This window comes from Oncorhynchus mykiss, chromosome 8 (genome assembly GCF_057628025.1).
Source record: "Oncorhynchus mykiss isolate SJ-2025 chromosome 8, ASM5762802v1, whole genome shotgun sequence".
Classification (NCBI taxonomy): domain Eukaryota; kingdom Metazoa; phylum Chordata; class Actinopteri; order Salmoniformes; family Salmonidae; genus Oncorhynchus; species Oncorhynchus mykiss.
This window is the reverse complement of record NC_143029.1, coordinates 69141420-69156565: the sequence shown is the minus strand read 5'-3', so window position 1 is coordinate 69156565 and position 15146 is coordinate 69141420. Positions and strand designations below refer to the sequence as shown.

General features: G+C 45.5%; 1 protein-coding gene across 7 annotated transcripts in view; it reads right to left on the bottom strand.

The window, feature by feature from the left end:
• Window positions 1-15146, bottom strand: part of LOC110530401 (histone-lysine N-methyltransferase 2C) — a 139275-nt gene that overhangs the window by 40456 nt on the left and 83673 nt on the right. For 5 of the 7 annotated variants that reach the window (XM_036986029.2, XM_036986030.2, XM_090182397.1 and 2 more), the window contains exons 12-22: window positions 8961-9047; window positions 7909-8681; window positions 6008-6142; window positions 4359-4475; window positions 3795-3899; window positions 3555-3659; window positions 2974-3155; window positions 2505-2669; window positions 1192-1298; window positions 1003-1077; window positions 376-588 (exon numbers count right to left, since the gene is read on the bottom strand). In XM_036986029.2, coding sequence (XP_036841924.2) covers window positions 376-588; window positions 1003-1077; window positions 1192-1298; window positions 2505-2669; window positions 2974-3155; window positions 3555-3659; window positions 3795-3899; window positions 4359-4475; window positions 6008-6142; window positions 7909-8681; window positions 8961-9047 — 2064 coding nt within the window. The remainder of the gene's footprint in view (window positions 1-375; window positions 589-1002; window positions 1078-1191; window positions 1299-2504; window positions 2670-2973; window positions 3156-3554; window positions 3660-3794; window positions 3900-4358; window positions 4476-6007; window positions 6143-7908; window positions 8682-8960; window positions 9048-15146) is intronic. The other 2 variants (XM_036986034.2, XM_090182399.1) reach the window with 1 other exon arrangement.

The window sequence follows — 15146 nt, the reverse complement described above, 5'->3', positions numbered from 1 at the left end:
GGAATTTTCCATTTTGGGAATTTACCTCATAATTAAGTGCACCCTCAACTCTACCCCACCACCTATTCGTCTGCTGTCAAGAGTCATGTGAATTTGAGAATGTGAAAGACTACTGCCATTTCGGAGGAAAGGTGCTACTTAATCCAGGACTAGTGTTAATTTGTGTACAGGAAACTGGTCCATAGTGTTTTCTGACAAGCTTGTTGTATTTAAAGTCAGGCCCCTCTGGTTACATTCTCAAGACAATCAATGACAATGTCTAAACTGCATATGTTTTGTAAAAGGGGCCTTGTTTATTGTTTTGTTTTTGCTGTATACTGAGCTGGGGGTAAGATCCATTAAACGATTGTGAAAAAAATCAATAAAGTCAGGCACCTCTGTGGTCCTCCATGTCCTCGTCCCGGGAGTGTTCTGACAGCAGGTCCAGGGGGGCCTGCAGCACTGCCACACTATTCTGGTTGATGATCTTCAGCTTCAGCTTGGGCTTGGGTTTCCTACGCCGCGACGCAGGGGCCGACAGGCTCTGGAGCTGACACCGGCCCGACTCCGTCAGACACACACCGTCCTGAGTGTACGTCCTCGCCAAGTCTGAAAGGCACAAGCACACACACACACAACTCACACGGTTATGGTAATGTATGATGGCCCTAGATGAACTGGAATGAATGAATGTACTGGATTGTCCAAGTTGATTGAAAGTCGTTTTCAAGATATGTAACCTTTGCATCATATGATGCTGTGTTTGCATCATACAGGGATGATTTCTGTATATTGAAAGTTACAGACCTTGAAAACTTGATTGCTGACAAGCAAAATATGTTGGGTCTATGTCAACCATGCACTAATAAAACAAATACCAAAAGATAGTTTTTGGGTGGAGTTTTCCTTTAAGTTGAAGAGTTAAAAGGCCACTCTGAGATGAAGATATCTCTCAATCGACAAGAAATATCTAGAATAAATATCTAAAAACACAAAAGGCAGACAGACGTATGTTCTTCTTACCCATTTCTTTAGCCTTTGTGACAACTTGCGTCATAACTGCCGGCTCAATGGAGTCTCTGGCCTTGGACACTAGTGCTGTTGATGCAGTGAAGAGGGACACAAAAGCCAATGATTAATTGGCTGCAGCCTGCAAGGCTCAGATAGTGTAGCAAGGTTTCAGAAGGCTATACTGTAGCTAGTAGTCCTTACCCTTGGAGGTCTTGTGGACACGGCACATGGTGCAGTCAAAGCTGCTGTCTGCTGCTTTCTCCACGTCCTCTTCCGAATGGAGACCCTGGCAGGAACCATGGATCCATCTATGGGAGAGGAAGAAGAGGGAGAAGAGGTTGGGGTTACGACAGAGGGACAACGGGGTTGGGGTTAAGGGTACCATAAAGGGGCAGGAGGAGAAGGGGGTTGGGGTTAATGGTACCATAAAGGGGCAGGAGGACAAGGGGGTTGATATTAAGGGTACCATAAAGGGGCAAGGTAAGATGGGGGTTGGGGTTAAGGGTACTATAAAGTGGCAGGAGGAGAAGGGTGTTAATGGTCCATAAAGAGGCAGGAGGAGAAGGGGGTTGGGGTTAAGGGAACCATAAAGGGGCAGGAGGAGAAGGGGGTTGGGGTTAAGGGAACCATAAAATGGCAGGAGGAGAAGGGGGTTAAGGGTACCATAAAGGGGCAGGAGGAGAAGGGGGTTAGGGTTAAGGGAACCATAAAGGGGCAGGAGGAGAAGGGGGTTGGAGTTAAGGGTACCATAAAGGGGCAGGAGGAAAAGGGGGTTGGGATTAAGGGTACCATAAAGGGGCAAGGTAAGGAAGGGGGTTGGGGTTAAGGGTACCATAAAGTGGCAGGAGGAGAAGGGGGTTAAGGGTACCATTAAGGGGCAGGAGGAGAAGGGGGTTAGGGGTACCATAAAGGGGCAGGAGGAGAAGGGGGTTAAGGGTACCATGAAGGGGTAGGAGGAGAAGGGGGTTAAGGGTACCATAAAGGGGCAGGGGAGGAAGGGGGTTGGGGTTAAGGGTACCATAAAGGGGCAGGGACGGAAGGGGGTTGGGGTTAAGGGTACCATAAAGGGGCAGGGGAGGAAGGGGGTTGGGGTTAAGGGTACCATAAACGGGCAGGGCTAGAAGGGGGTTGGGTTTAAGGGTACCATAAAGGGGCAGGGGAGGAAGGGGGTTGGGGTTAAGGGTACCATAAAGGGGCAGGAGGAGAAGGGGGTTAAGGGTACCATAAAGGGGCAAGGGAGGAAGGGGGTTGGGGTTAAGGGTGCCATAAAGGGGCAGGGGAGGAAGGGGGTTGGGGTTAAGGGTACCATAAAGGGGCAGGAGGAGAAGGGGGTTAAGGGTACCATAAAGGGGCAGGGGAGGAAGGGGGTTGGGGTTAAGGGTACCATAAAGGGGCTGTAAGTCTCTGATGTGACAGACTGCACTTCACATGAAATGGTGGTTAACATGTAAATAATCTTATAATAATATAATAATAAAGACATTTGGCTGGTTGGGGAGGAGCACGGGGCCCACCTGTCGCATTGGCGGCACTGCACCACAATCTCGCCCTCGCTGTAGTCCTGGAGACAGAAGGGGCACGTTGCCAGGCTGGCACAGGGGGCGCACTGGGTGTAATTATTCTGCCACTCACACCTCCGGCCTGGCGAGGTGGCACCACACTGGGTACAGGACACACACCTGCAGGAGGGCACAGGAGAGGGAGTGAGGACAGGTGTCAATGAAGAGGTGAGTAGTACATTCAGGTGGTTGTACAGGGCATTGAGAAATAACAACTCAATCATTCATGGGGGAAAAGGTTTTTCTGTGTGAGGGGACGGCAAATAATAAAGTTTTGTTACTGGTACTTTGACTTTTCACTTACATCTACGAATATTGATGATATACTATATAGAGAATAGGGGGCCATTTGGGACACAGCCATGTTATAATAATAGGAAGAGGTTGAGGGGGTGCACAGATGAGGCAGCAGGCAGCTACACACCATTTGCACTTCCAGCTGTCCTTGGGAACGTTCTGCAGCGGAGGGTCCAGGCAGTAGGTGTGGTAGCTGATGTCACAGTCGTCACACAGCAGCAGACGGCCCGGGTCGGTGGCCTGGCCACACGCTTCACACACCGTACACTCCAGACAGCGCCAGCCTTTATTCAACACCACCTTGGTGATCTGGGATGAGGATATTGGCAAAAGTCCACATTGCGTGCGCTTGTCTCAGTAAAACAGTCCTATAGTAATGGACATTGATATATCGCTGTCCAGCTGAGCTACACTAAAGAGTTTTGTTTGCAGTAATTGGCAGCATTAAGATAGAAGGATAGAAGCAACTTGAGCCGAGCGTCATCTGATTACAGAGTTAACATGGTCCGTTTAATCCAGTTGACACTTGCACACACTGAATCAGTCATATCCAGGTTAAAATCTTGGCTACACAATTCAAAGGATTTGAAATCAGTAGACAATTAACCCTGAGCCCAATCATAACTGGAGTTCCCATGTTTCCTGTTCTTATGTAGTATCAATCTTCATGAAGACCTCAGAGTGGCTCTGCCACTGTAAGGGACTTACCTTGATGCCAACACAGAATGGGTGGTAGCACTGCCCACACTGGGCACAGGCCAGGAGACGACCCTCAGCACCCAGACCAAAACTCCCACACACCACACACATGTCCTGAGAGGGAAACAAATGGAGTTTACATACAGTAATAGAGATTCAAAGTTCCACTGTACTAGGTAAGAGGGAATAATTGAATAATTGTTAAAGGTACAGTGAATGTATAAATTGTGTACGAATACACATGCCCACCTGTTTCAATGTGAAACTGTCGTTGCTGGAGAATATGACCACAGTGTTGTGCATGGCATTCTCCTCTTCTTCCTTTACCTGATATGGTGATTCCATGGAGGTCACCTGCATGTTATGAAGCACAGTATGGATTGAGGAGGATTGTGTCCCTGTATGAGAAAAGTTATCCTCTGATTTCTTACCATTAATACAGGGGTATAGCCTACATCTCAATAGGGCTTAATTATAGGGCATGTCCTAACATGTGATTGTCTCACAGCACGTGAAGATGACAGCATCACAAGACAATGCCAAGATATCGCTATTGATTAGCATTAGACTGCGACACTAATGCTGTGTCAATACCCTTTGCTATTGAGTAACATGCCCACTGGGAGGATTGTGTTTTTATGTTGCAGTCTTTACAGCTAGAACATAATCTGGTCTGTTTACAATACACACCAGGGAACCTAGGACACTAATGGATAAGGGGTAAATAAAACAGTGCTTTGCCTACCAATTCATTGTAATGGATTAGTGTCAACTAAAGTGATCAGGTTGGTTGGTGTTGGTTACATAGCCTACCCCCGGGTTGACTGTGGGACTGGCGCCGTTCTTCCCCCTGGCTCGGCCCCGCCCTCCTCTGCCCGACAGCCCCGCCCCTCTGGGTCGCCTCCTCCCAGGGAAGCCTGACCCTCGACCCTGCAGACAGAGAGAAACACACACACACCTTAGTGCTCCTTCTAAACTAACACACACACAAAGAGAAAACACACACACATACTCACGCACAGCACACGGAGAGAAACGCACACAATTGCACAGGTCGCGCTCGGTCTCACACAGAAACACGCGCGTGCGTCCTGGCCTGCTAGACCTGAGCGATGAAGTCAGCTTAATTAAAAAGTCTGCCATAGAGAACCTTTCCTGCAGCCCACTGTGGAGCTGTGAGGCTGCTGGCATCTAGTGAGATAAGACTGTAAAACAGGAAGAACAGCTCGGTCTACTTCCACAGAGGTAATGACATTTCCCCTCCAGTGTTGTTTGCTTGGATGGTAGGTAGTAGAACGTTGCTAGTGCAAGCAAAGCCTACGCACAGATAAGAAATGGTTTGTTTTGCAAAAGTCCAAACCTAAAAAAATATTAGAATCGCACTTCATTCAAGCTATAAACCATAAATTGATGCTGGGGGAAAAGCAGTCATTTCAGATTCAGGAGAGAAGAAAATGTATTCAACTAGGACTACTCTACATTCTAGAACTGTTCAGAGCATAGTCTGTCCAGTGGTGACAACACAAAACCCATTTCATCAAATAAGCCCTGTTGACGTTCTGATCTTTCTTAGGCCTCTCTCTCTGCTGCAACATTCTGCGAGGCAGCCTTTCGAACACAAAAGAGTCCAGGCTCTCTGTCCAGGCTGTCGACAGAGGGCCTCTAATGTTATTCTGACCATTTGAGCTCCATTATGCTGTCAACACATTTCCGGTGCTGGTGGCTGGTTGGGCCTAATCACGACTGTCAAACTGGGGTCTACTTTCCATGAATCTCCCCCACCACCCAAACCTCTCCCCCGATCCCCCATTTAGCTACAGACCAGTCCCTCCCAGCCCCCCAGCCATCTGACGTCCTGATTGACACACAGTATGGTGCCATTTAACCTGCCCTGGACCCCTGCTAAGACCCAGCAATTACCACCTCACTTAGAGCTAGAGCTTGTGACGCTAATGTCACCATGGCAACATATTACAGTATCCACTTGGGCAGGCCCACACAGCCCACTTAATAAAATCCCCATCTCCACCCTGTCCCAAACTTACCCACAAATGTATGAATCAAACAAAACAACAAACAAACTAAGAAACAAACGCAGATGAAACCTTCTGCCTTGGGCTGCAAACGTAGGCCAAGCTATAGCACCATGCTTTGGGTTAACGTTACATGTACAAAGACTAGAAAGGGATTGTCTCTGGCGGATAAAAGTGAGGTATTCTGCCATTAAGGGGGAGTTGAATTAAGCTACTATAGGCTCACATCCACCATTCCCCAATTAGCCTTTCGCATTGATAGGTGAATGATGGATGATTAATGACGAAAGTTCATCATTAAGATAGTGACATCAATCATCACTCTGCCAGTGCACTTCACAAAGCCTAAGTGGTAAACAGGGCGCTGCCGTGGCATGGCCCTGTGGTGGTTCTGGTGGTCTCCAGAGAGAGAGAGCCATGGTTCTTTACCACTCGGATGCTCCACCCGGGGCTACCGCAGCCGGAGGAGAGCTGCCTGGTATTTGAGACGTCCCACCCCTCTGGCTGGTCTGGGGACCAGGAGGGAGAGCTCACACTGCTATGGGGGCTCCCATGCCATGCGCCCTAAGGTAAAGGTAGGGGGGGGGTCGGGTTGGGGGTGAGAGAGTGGGAGAGGGAAGGAAGGAAGGAGGAGGGCGACAAAATGCAGCAACTTAAAAACCAAGCCAGCGATGGTGTAAACATAAGAGACAGTGATGTTAAAGATGCAGTGAGTTTAAAAAAAGGCTAGTGGCTGAAGAAGCTTGCTGGGAAAATTCTACACACCCCAAGTAAAAGCAGAGTTAATGACTCTGTTCTGATTTGGGGTGTAAAACCAGGATGATATGATGCACATGATGCTTTATATATTGAAGCCATGCCTAGAGATCTCTCATGCATATAAGTTGAGGCATGTTTGGAGGTAGATATTCAGACAGCATTTGCATGGGTTAAGCAGAATTGTGTTAGTCGGCACAGCAACCTTGAGTTCACACAGCACAGCAGCATTCGCCAAGGTAACGGCACCGTGTAACAGCAGCAGGAGGAGGAGGAAGAGACCTCAGCATCCTCTCGCCATGGCAACTCCATGTCACTGCCTCACTCATACCACTGGCTTTTTGACAAAACAACGCCTGGTTACGTCAGGCAGCACGACTGACAGAGCATGCCTCAAGACAGAAGCATGCTAGACTTGAAGACACTACATCTGAATGTACAAGATTGCACTGTATTCAAATTTCCACATCAGATATCCTCCAGGCCTGAACTAACAAATTAGTCTAAGTCTACACCCACCGTTTATTTAAGAAATAGGATATATCTGGAGAGAAAAACACAGTGTTTCAAAGCTTAACTCTAGTCAGTCTCAGAATCATCCATAATATATCATAGCCATGGGTGTGATTAATATCCCAGTTCTAAGCACATAAGATTTGTCCCAACCCGCATACAGTGTCCCTGACTAGCGGCTTGATGAAAGTGGAATGTGCTTAACAAAACCCTAATGAAAGGTATTCAAGGGAGAATGCACAAGACATGTACTAGGATTTCCATGGAGAGGGCACACTAGTCTAGGACAGGTGCAATTTAATTATTGATGTTATACTGCAGTCTTGTATATAGGCTTTATGGATCTATAAAAAGTAGTGTGCTATTACTGTGTATGTATGTTGGCAGTGTGTTCCTATAGGGCTGTGGGGCAGTGCGTGTGTCTGTGTGTAGACAAAGTGAGAGAAAGTATGGTAGATTATGTAGATGGGGGGTAAAGTGTGTGAACGGTCTTGATGAGGGTGTTTGCATATGGCCTAAGGAATACAACTCTATAAGCATTCTCATTCTGCACAGTGTGACTTTTAGAGTCCAACAGACCAAGTGAAAACTGAGGGGAAAGGGTGAGAACGGCCTTGAACTCTGCTGATGATACAACAGACACAATGGTTCTCAACTGCCACCACTGGCAAGTTCTCCGGGTTAAGTGTTCTCTGCAGCAGCAACACTTGTTTTGTTCCTATTTCAAACCCCTGAGTCAAGTCACCACTCTGGGGCAGAGCATTCAGAATGCTTATCCACCTCTCATCATCAGATATGTACACTCACCCACACAATGACCAAACAGAGGATCAATGGCATAAAACAATTACTCTACGGTTTTCAAGCCGGGATTATACATGCTTTTTGAAAATATAATAAATACAGGCCTATGTAATACATAAATAAGTAATACATTACAAGTAATTAAATAAATAAGCAAATAAGAGATTCTAAAAGAGATTCTGTAGCTTTGGGATAACGCATGATTACCCTTGAAATACTAAGAATAACACACCCACCACCCACCCAGCACTACCAACCTGCTTCACCCTAGGTCTGCCTGGGGAGAACTTCCTCTTGGAGATGGCTGGCTTGCCCATGCCAATCTTAGGGGTGAGTGGTATGAGGGTGGTGGAGGAGAAGCTGCTGCCGTTTTCCCCCAGGGTAGGGTGGGGCTGGTGAGGTTGGGGAGGCTGCCTGGGAGAGGGACCCCTGTTCCTAGGGGAGGAGTGGGTAGGGGAGGCAGCCATCTCTGCCAGTCTTTCCATAGATGTCTTGTAGGGCTTATCATTGATGGGGGGGCTGAGGTGGGAGAGGTTAGGCTTGCTCTCAGTCTCAGGTGTGGTGTCCATCTCTTCCGAGGCGCCGGCCACCATCGAAACCCCATCAGTCAGAATCCCAGACATTTGTTTCTCCCTCCAAGCCTCCTTCGCTGCAGTCTCCAGACCTGAAGGACCTTCAACCTGTTCAACTTCTGAAGGCTCAGAGGCTGAGGCCTCCATGGGTTCTTCCTTGATGGTTACGGATGCAGTACTAGGTTCTTTGGTGGTGGTGGTGGTGGTGGTGGTGGTGGTGGGTGGGGTCAAGGCCTTAATGTCCTCTGTGCTGGGTCTGGGTTTGACCACCCTCTTTTCAGAAGAGGGTTCTGTGTTTGCTGACTTGGTCATTCCTGTTGTCATATCCTGTGGCTGCTCTGGCGCTGCTAGAGTCTGGGTTGGCAGATGTATGGGCTGCTCAGGCTCCTGCTTGTTCAACCTGGGAGACTCAGGACTCTCTTTTGAAGTGATCAGGGTCTCTGCTGCTGGTTGCATTTCTGAGAAAGTAAACAGAGATCACAACACAGGACACGTCAATATAATGTAATCATGGAAACCAATCAATGATAAACCAGAATGGATGCACAACACAGGCTAATGTAACACCAATATGTCAAGCAACAGAAGTTGCCTAAACTAAGCTGGTATAGGGCCTATTCAAAAATGACTACCAATTATTGTGAGGAAGTGGAAATAGAAGTACAGGAAGAACTATACATTGAAAGTAAAGCTAATATTTGGCTATAGTAATGGATTAAGGTGATGGTGAGACCTACCTGTATGTAATTGGCTCCGGTCCTTGTTGACAGACACCTCAGTCTCTTGCTCCACCCCCTCAACAGCAGCAGCTTCCACCGACACACCTAGGAGAGAAGAAGGGAATGAGAAAAACCAAGCTGCCATGCCGCCATCATCGACTGTTCATATGGCCAGACGCAGCCTGTTACATAACTACCGATTATCTGGGAAAGATTAGAGTCATAATTTTCATCTCAGGATATGGACATAATTAAACATTAATGGAATGAAAATGAAAAAGTGGGTGACAGAGAGAGAAAGAGCAAAGTCAGAGCGAGAGAGAGGCGCGAGAGAGGTGAAAGAGAGAGAGAGGTGAGAGTGAAATAAATAAATAAATAAATATTAGAGGGGGCCAATACAGGTGGAAATATTATGATGCCCAGCAGGCTTATTGGCAGTGAAATGAGTCAGTTTATTAAACATTTTGTATTAAACCCTCTTTTCCTGCCAACTTTGTGATATCCAATTTCAATCCAATTACTATCTTGTCTCATTGCTGCAACTCCCCAACGTGTTCGGGAGAGGCGAAGGTTGTGTCATGCGTCCTCCGAAACATTACCCGCCAAACCGCGATTCTTAACACCCACCAGCTTAACCCTGGAGCCAGCCACACAAATGTGACGGAGGAAAAACTGTTTAATGGACGACTGAAGTCAGCCTGTAGGTGCTCGGCCCGCCACAAAGAGTCGCTAGAGCGTGATGGGCCAAGTGTAGTCCACCCCCCGGCCAAACCCGGACAACGCCGGGCCAATTGTGTGCCGCCCTATGGGACTCCCGGTAACGGCCGGTTGTAACACAGCTTGGGATCAAATCCGGGTCCGAAGTGGCGCCTCAAGCACTGCGATGAAGTGTCTTAGACCGCTGCACCACTCGGGAGGCATGGAATGAGTCAGTTTTAACTGTGCATTATTTCAAATCACACCCTAAGTCCCAACAGCCAAAGTGGCATAGCTTTCGATTTGTAAATCCAAACCTAGCTAGCAGCCTTTGATTACAGTGGCTGTCGCTCGCTCACACACTAAACCGAACCACTGAGACTTGCATATTTCCAGCCAAGTCCCCCACAAAGCAGTGGAGGCTACTGAGGGGAGAACGGCACATAATGATGGCTGGAATGGAGTCAATGGAATGGTATTAAACACATCAAACGTGGTTTCCATGTGGTTGATACCATTCCATTGACTCCATTCCAGCCATCAATATGAGCCGTCCTCCCATCAGCAGCCTCCATTGCCACAAAGTAACCAAATAATCCATTACTAAATAATGAATCTGTCACATAAAAATACCAAATTTTCTCATGGCAAAGACACCGATCTAGGCCAACACTGGACAGGAAGACTTTATTAACTCAATATTAGCGGAGGTTAACAGTCCTGAGCTGCAGGCTATTAAACACTTCAGGTGAGCTACCGCACACTTCAAGTCAACTGTGGAGAACAGACCTTGTGGTGCACACACACAATGCAAGCAATTTTGTCCCAATCAAGCAACGTAGTATTCTATGGACTGTGTTGCAATAAAATTATTTGTCATTGCATTCTTGAACATTCTCTGGTAGCTCCTCACATCTATCCTGAGAATTCATGATGGCAACTGGGCACAATGAACTACAAACACTTTTCCCAACTTCCCATGTTGTTACTATTGTCCAAACGTAGGCCATGTGAGCATTATTGCTGGCTGGGGAAGGGCTAGGAATAACCATGACAAACTGCTACATATCAGGGCTCTGAGCTAGAGTTGTCGCCAGGCCCGAAAATTCTAGCCTGGTCTTACCCAACCCCGGTGAGCTTAAGCCTGAACCCAAGCCTGGTCCGACACAGAAATGTAATGAGCACGAACCCGAAATAAAATCCTGATTTCTAGAAAACAGCATATTGATTTAAACTGGTGTTGAGAACAAGGCAATCAGAGGCTGGCAGCAGAGGCTGGCAGCAGCGTAGTCGAGGAAACAGCCCTAGTCTTAGAAAAGTGAGGAGAATGGAAAACTCACCTCAGGCCGAGTTATGATCAACTGAACAAAGAACATATTGGAATAAATGAGGCTAATGCAATTGAAGGCATGTTTCAAATGGTTGTTTAATAAAACTCCCAAAGTCATATCCAATCTTTATAATCAATTTAAAGCAATAGCCATGTGTTGGAAACTTGATCATTTCAGCACCATTTGGATTGGGACAATGCCATCACGCTGCTCTGAGTCAAAGAAATACATTATTTTCACTGAATCTCCATTTGGCTACAATTTTTCTTAGGCTGGGAAAATGTTAGCTAAGCTGAGGTGAGTACTCATGATCATATTTAGTCTAGTTTGAGCAGAACTGATTAGCACATTTTGATAGCATGTTAAGTAGCTTATCGGAAAATTTCATCCAAAACTATCTTTTGGTATTTGTTAAATTAATCCATTGTTGATATAGTCCCAAAATGTTTTGCATTTTGGCACTAAAAGCCCGTGACTTGTCTGATAATCAATTAATGTGATTTTGTTTCACTGTATCGCCATCTATATTTGGTTAATTGATCTCTGTCTGGGCAAGTGACGGTGGTAGTCCCACCACATAGTAAAACTGTTGCTATGCTAGCCGCCACTCACCGCCTGACCCACGACCACTGCACAATGCAGAGGACAGTAACACAGTGACCAAAATCAAACTCCTGTTGCAAATATTAGTTTTGTTTAATTCACTAATAATAAGGCTTGTGTCGATGAGCCCGGACATGCATGCAATAAGTTAGCTAGCTAGCTTGCCAAGTAGATAGCTATGTGACCTGTTAGCAAAGATTACAATAACTAACCTATTCACCTGTGGTGTTGCTAGCTGGCTGTATCAGCTAAATTATGGGGTATAGGGTGTAGATTTGTGGGGGAAAATGTCGTCTTTATTTCATTTTCAATACATTTGCTAAAATGTAGCTACTTAAGAATCTTCCTGCAAGTTTATGGACCAAGAAAGCTGTAGATCAGTACGTGTTAGTGGTGCGCGGGTCAGCTGTTTGTTCCCCCACACCAGTCACAATTGCTAAATAACCCATCCGCAACCACCCGACAAAGTGAAAATCTGAGTTCCGCCATCTCTGCTTCTTTTGCAGAACAAAGACATTTAGGGACCGGAGAGAAAATGCAATAACAAAAAACTGATAAACTGGGAAAAAAAATTGGTGTAAAATTTCCTCCGGTTGAAAGGAAATAGAAAGCTGTGAAAATGACCCAACATCTTTCTGATAAAATGTCATATCAGGTTGGATGCATATTTTATGTGCATGAAATCAGTGGCGGTCAGTGTAGGTGCACACAGGTCGAGAGACAAATTTGAGGTGACAGACAGCGACACATGACGTAATAAATGGATGTTTAAAAAATATTTTTCAACAGAATCAGCGGAATGAATACACCTCTGATCACGCGTAAACACACAGAATACGATGTATTCCTTCTCACATCCATGCGCTCTCCTCCGCTCACTTCTTCCCTTCGCTTGTGGACTTCAATGCTATACTAGATTCATTATCTTATCCTTTGATTAGGTGGACAACATGTCAGTTAATGCTGCAAAGAAAAAGCCATATCTCAGACTGGCCAATAAAAATAAAAGACTAAAATGGGCAAAAGAACACAGACACTGGACAGAGGAACACTACCTAGAAGGCCAGCATCCCAAAAATTACGTCTTCCCTCTTGATGTTGAGACTGGTGTATTGAGGGTACCATTTAATGAGCTGCCAGTTGAAGACTTGTGAGGGGTCTGTTTGTCAAACTAGACACTCTAATGTACTTGTCCTCTTGCTCAGATGTACACCGGGGCCTCCCACTCCTCTTTCTACTCTGGTTAGAGACAGTTTGAGCTGTTCTGTGAAGGAGTAGTACACAGCGTTTTATGAGATCTTCAGTTTCTCGGCACTTTCTTGCATGGAATAACCTTCATTTCTCATAACAAAAATAGACTGACGAGTTTCAGAAGAAAGCCTTTGTTTCTGGCCCTTTGAGCCTGTAATCGAACCCACAAATGTTGATGCTCAAGATACTCAACTAGTCTAAAGAAGGCCCGTTGTATTGCTTCTTTAATCAGGACAACAGGTTTCAGCTGTGCTAACATAATTGGTTCGGATCCAGGCAGTATCACAACATGGCCATGACTGAGAGTCCCATAGGGCGGCACACAACTGGCCCAGCATCGTCCGGGTTAGGGTTTGGCCGGGGTAGGCTGTCATAGTATATAAGAATTTGTTCTTAACTGACTTGACTCGTTAAATAAAGGTTAAATAAAAAAATAACTTAGTAGGAAATCAACTAAAGTTTGTATCTGCACAGTTCTTCTCTTAAATGTGTTTTTGTAAAATGGTTAAATGTTGGTTAAACTTCGAAATCAATTGTTTTTGTTTGGTATTCAATTTAAAGTGAAAAATCTCACTGTCAGCGTAATTCCGTTACCATGGAATTGCCCATATTACAGCTGTGACTAAACACCCAGAGAATCAATTTGGAGATGAGTGAGCATGTTAAATGGTCTTCTATTTGTCTTAACCACCACCGAGGGGTTGTGTCATCATTATCAAACCCTTACTGTTGATAACTGTTATCATGAACCCTTACTGCTGATTACTGTTATCATGAACCCATGGTCTCTTACTGCTGATTGCTACCAAACCATTATTCTCCTCATCTCCCTGTAGAAGAAAGCGATTGTAGAGGTGCACACACAGCTCTAGTTAACACAGATAAGAAATCGTGTCAGGTTTAATTTGTGTTCACACCATGGATCTTACAGTAGGCTATCTCAGTGTTTTCCACAAGCACATGGAGTAGCCAGCTAAACAGAAAAAGTAGTCCCCCCACCTATTGTTCATGCAGTGGGGAGGATTCACCATCTTCATCAAATGTTTTCAGAATTTATCTGCAAATAATCACCAAACAGTCTACCAGTATGAAAATTAGGGAGCCAAATGAAAGGCTCTCTTAACAATGCGATTCGGTAGGCTACTGATGAGTCACTCACTTTAAAGAGATGCTTCAGGATTTTAGCAATGAAGCCTGTTATCTACATCCCCAGAATCAGATTAACTTGTGAATACCATTTTTATGTCTCTGTGTACAGTTTGAAGGAAGTTACTAACTGGTGTTAGTACAACTGCTAACTAGAGTTAGCGCAATGACTGGAAGTCTAAGGTAACTGCTTGCAGATACCATAGACTTCCAGGTAACTGCTAGCATGCTAGTAGATACCATAGACTTCCAGACATTGCGCTAACGCTAGTTAGCATTGGCTCGCAAAATTAAATTACCTCTAACTTCGTAAATACTGTATGCAGGGACAAAATGGTATCCATGAGTTCATCTGACTCTGAGGAAGTAGATAAGGAGCTTCATTGCCAAAATCCCGAAGTATCATTTTCACGTCAATGCCTGGCATGTCCTAATGGACTTCATATTGAAAATGCAAATGAGACCCGTAGTTTCCTCATGACCGATGCGATACCATGGACATAGAACTACGCTGTATAATTTATAAACGGCAAGGATACACGAGATCGACTATTCAGTCAGTTCGACGACACCTATAAACTAGTGAAGCTTGCTGTTCGTCAATCAAAGCACAGTAAATAGCCTAAGCGCCACCACTCCGTTACAGAGTTTCAAGTTTTAATGTCACATGCACAAGTACAGTGAAATATCCTTTCTTGCAAACTCAAAACGCAACCATGCAAAATTCAATAACAATGTAATACACACAAAAACCACACAAAAAAACCCACGAGAAATAAGAAACATGAACACAATAAGTGAACAGGCATACTATATACAGGGTCAGATCCAATATCATACCACAGAGGGTCAGTTCCAATACCCCATTTACAATGTGTGGGGATACTGTAGATACACAACATGACCAAACGTATGTGAACACCTGCTCGTCGCACATCTAAGTCCAAAAATCAGTTGTTCCCCCTTTACTGCTATAACAGCCTCCACTCTTCTGGGAAGGCTTTCCATTAAATGTTGGAACATTGCTGCGGGGACTTGCTTCCATTCAGCCACACAAGCATTAGGGAGGTTGGGCACTGATGTTGGGCTCACAGTCAGCGTTCCAATTCATCCCAACGGTGTTCGATGGGACTATTCAGGGCTCTGTGGAGGCCAGACAAGTTCTTCCACAGCGATC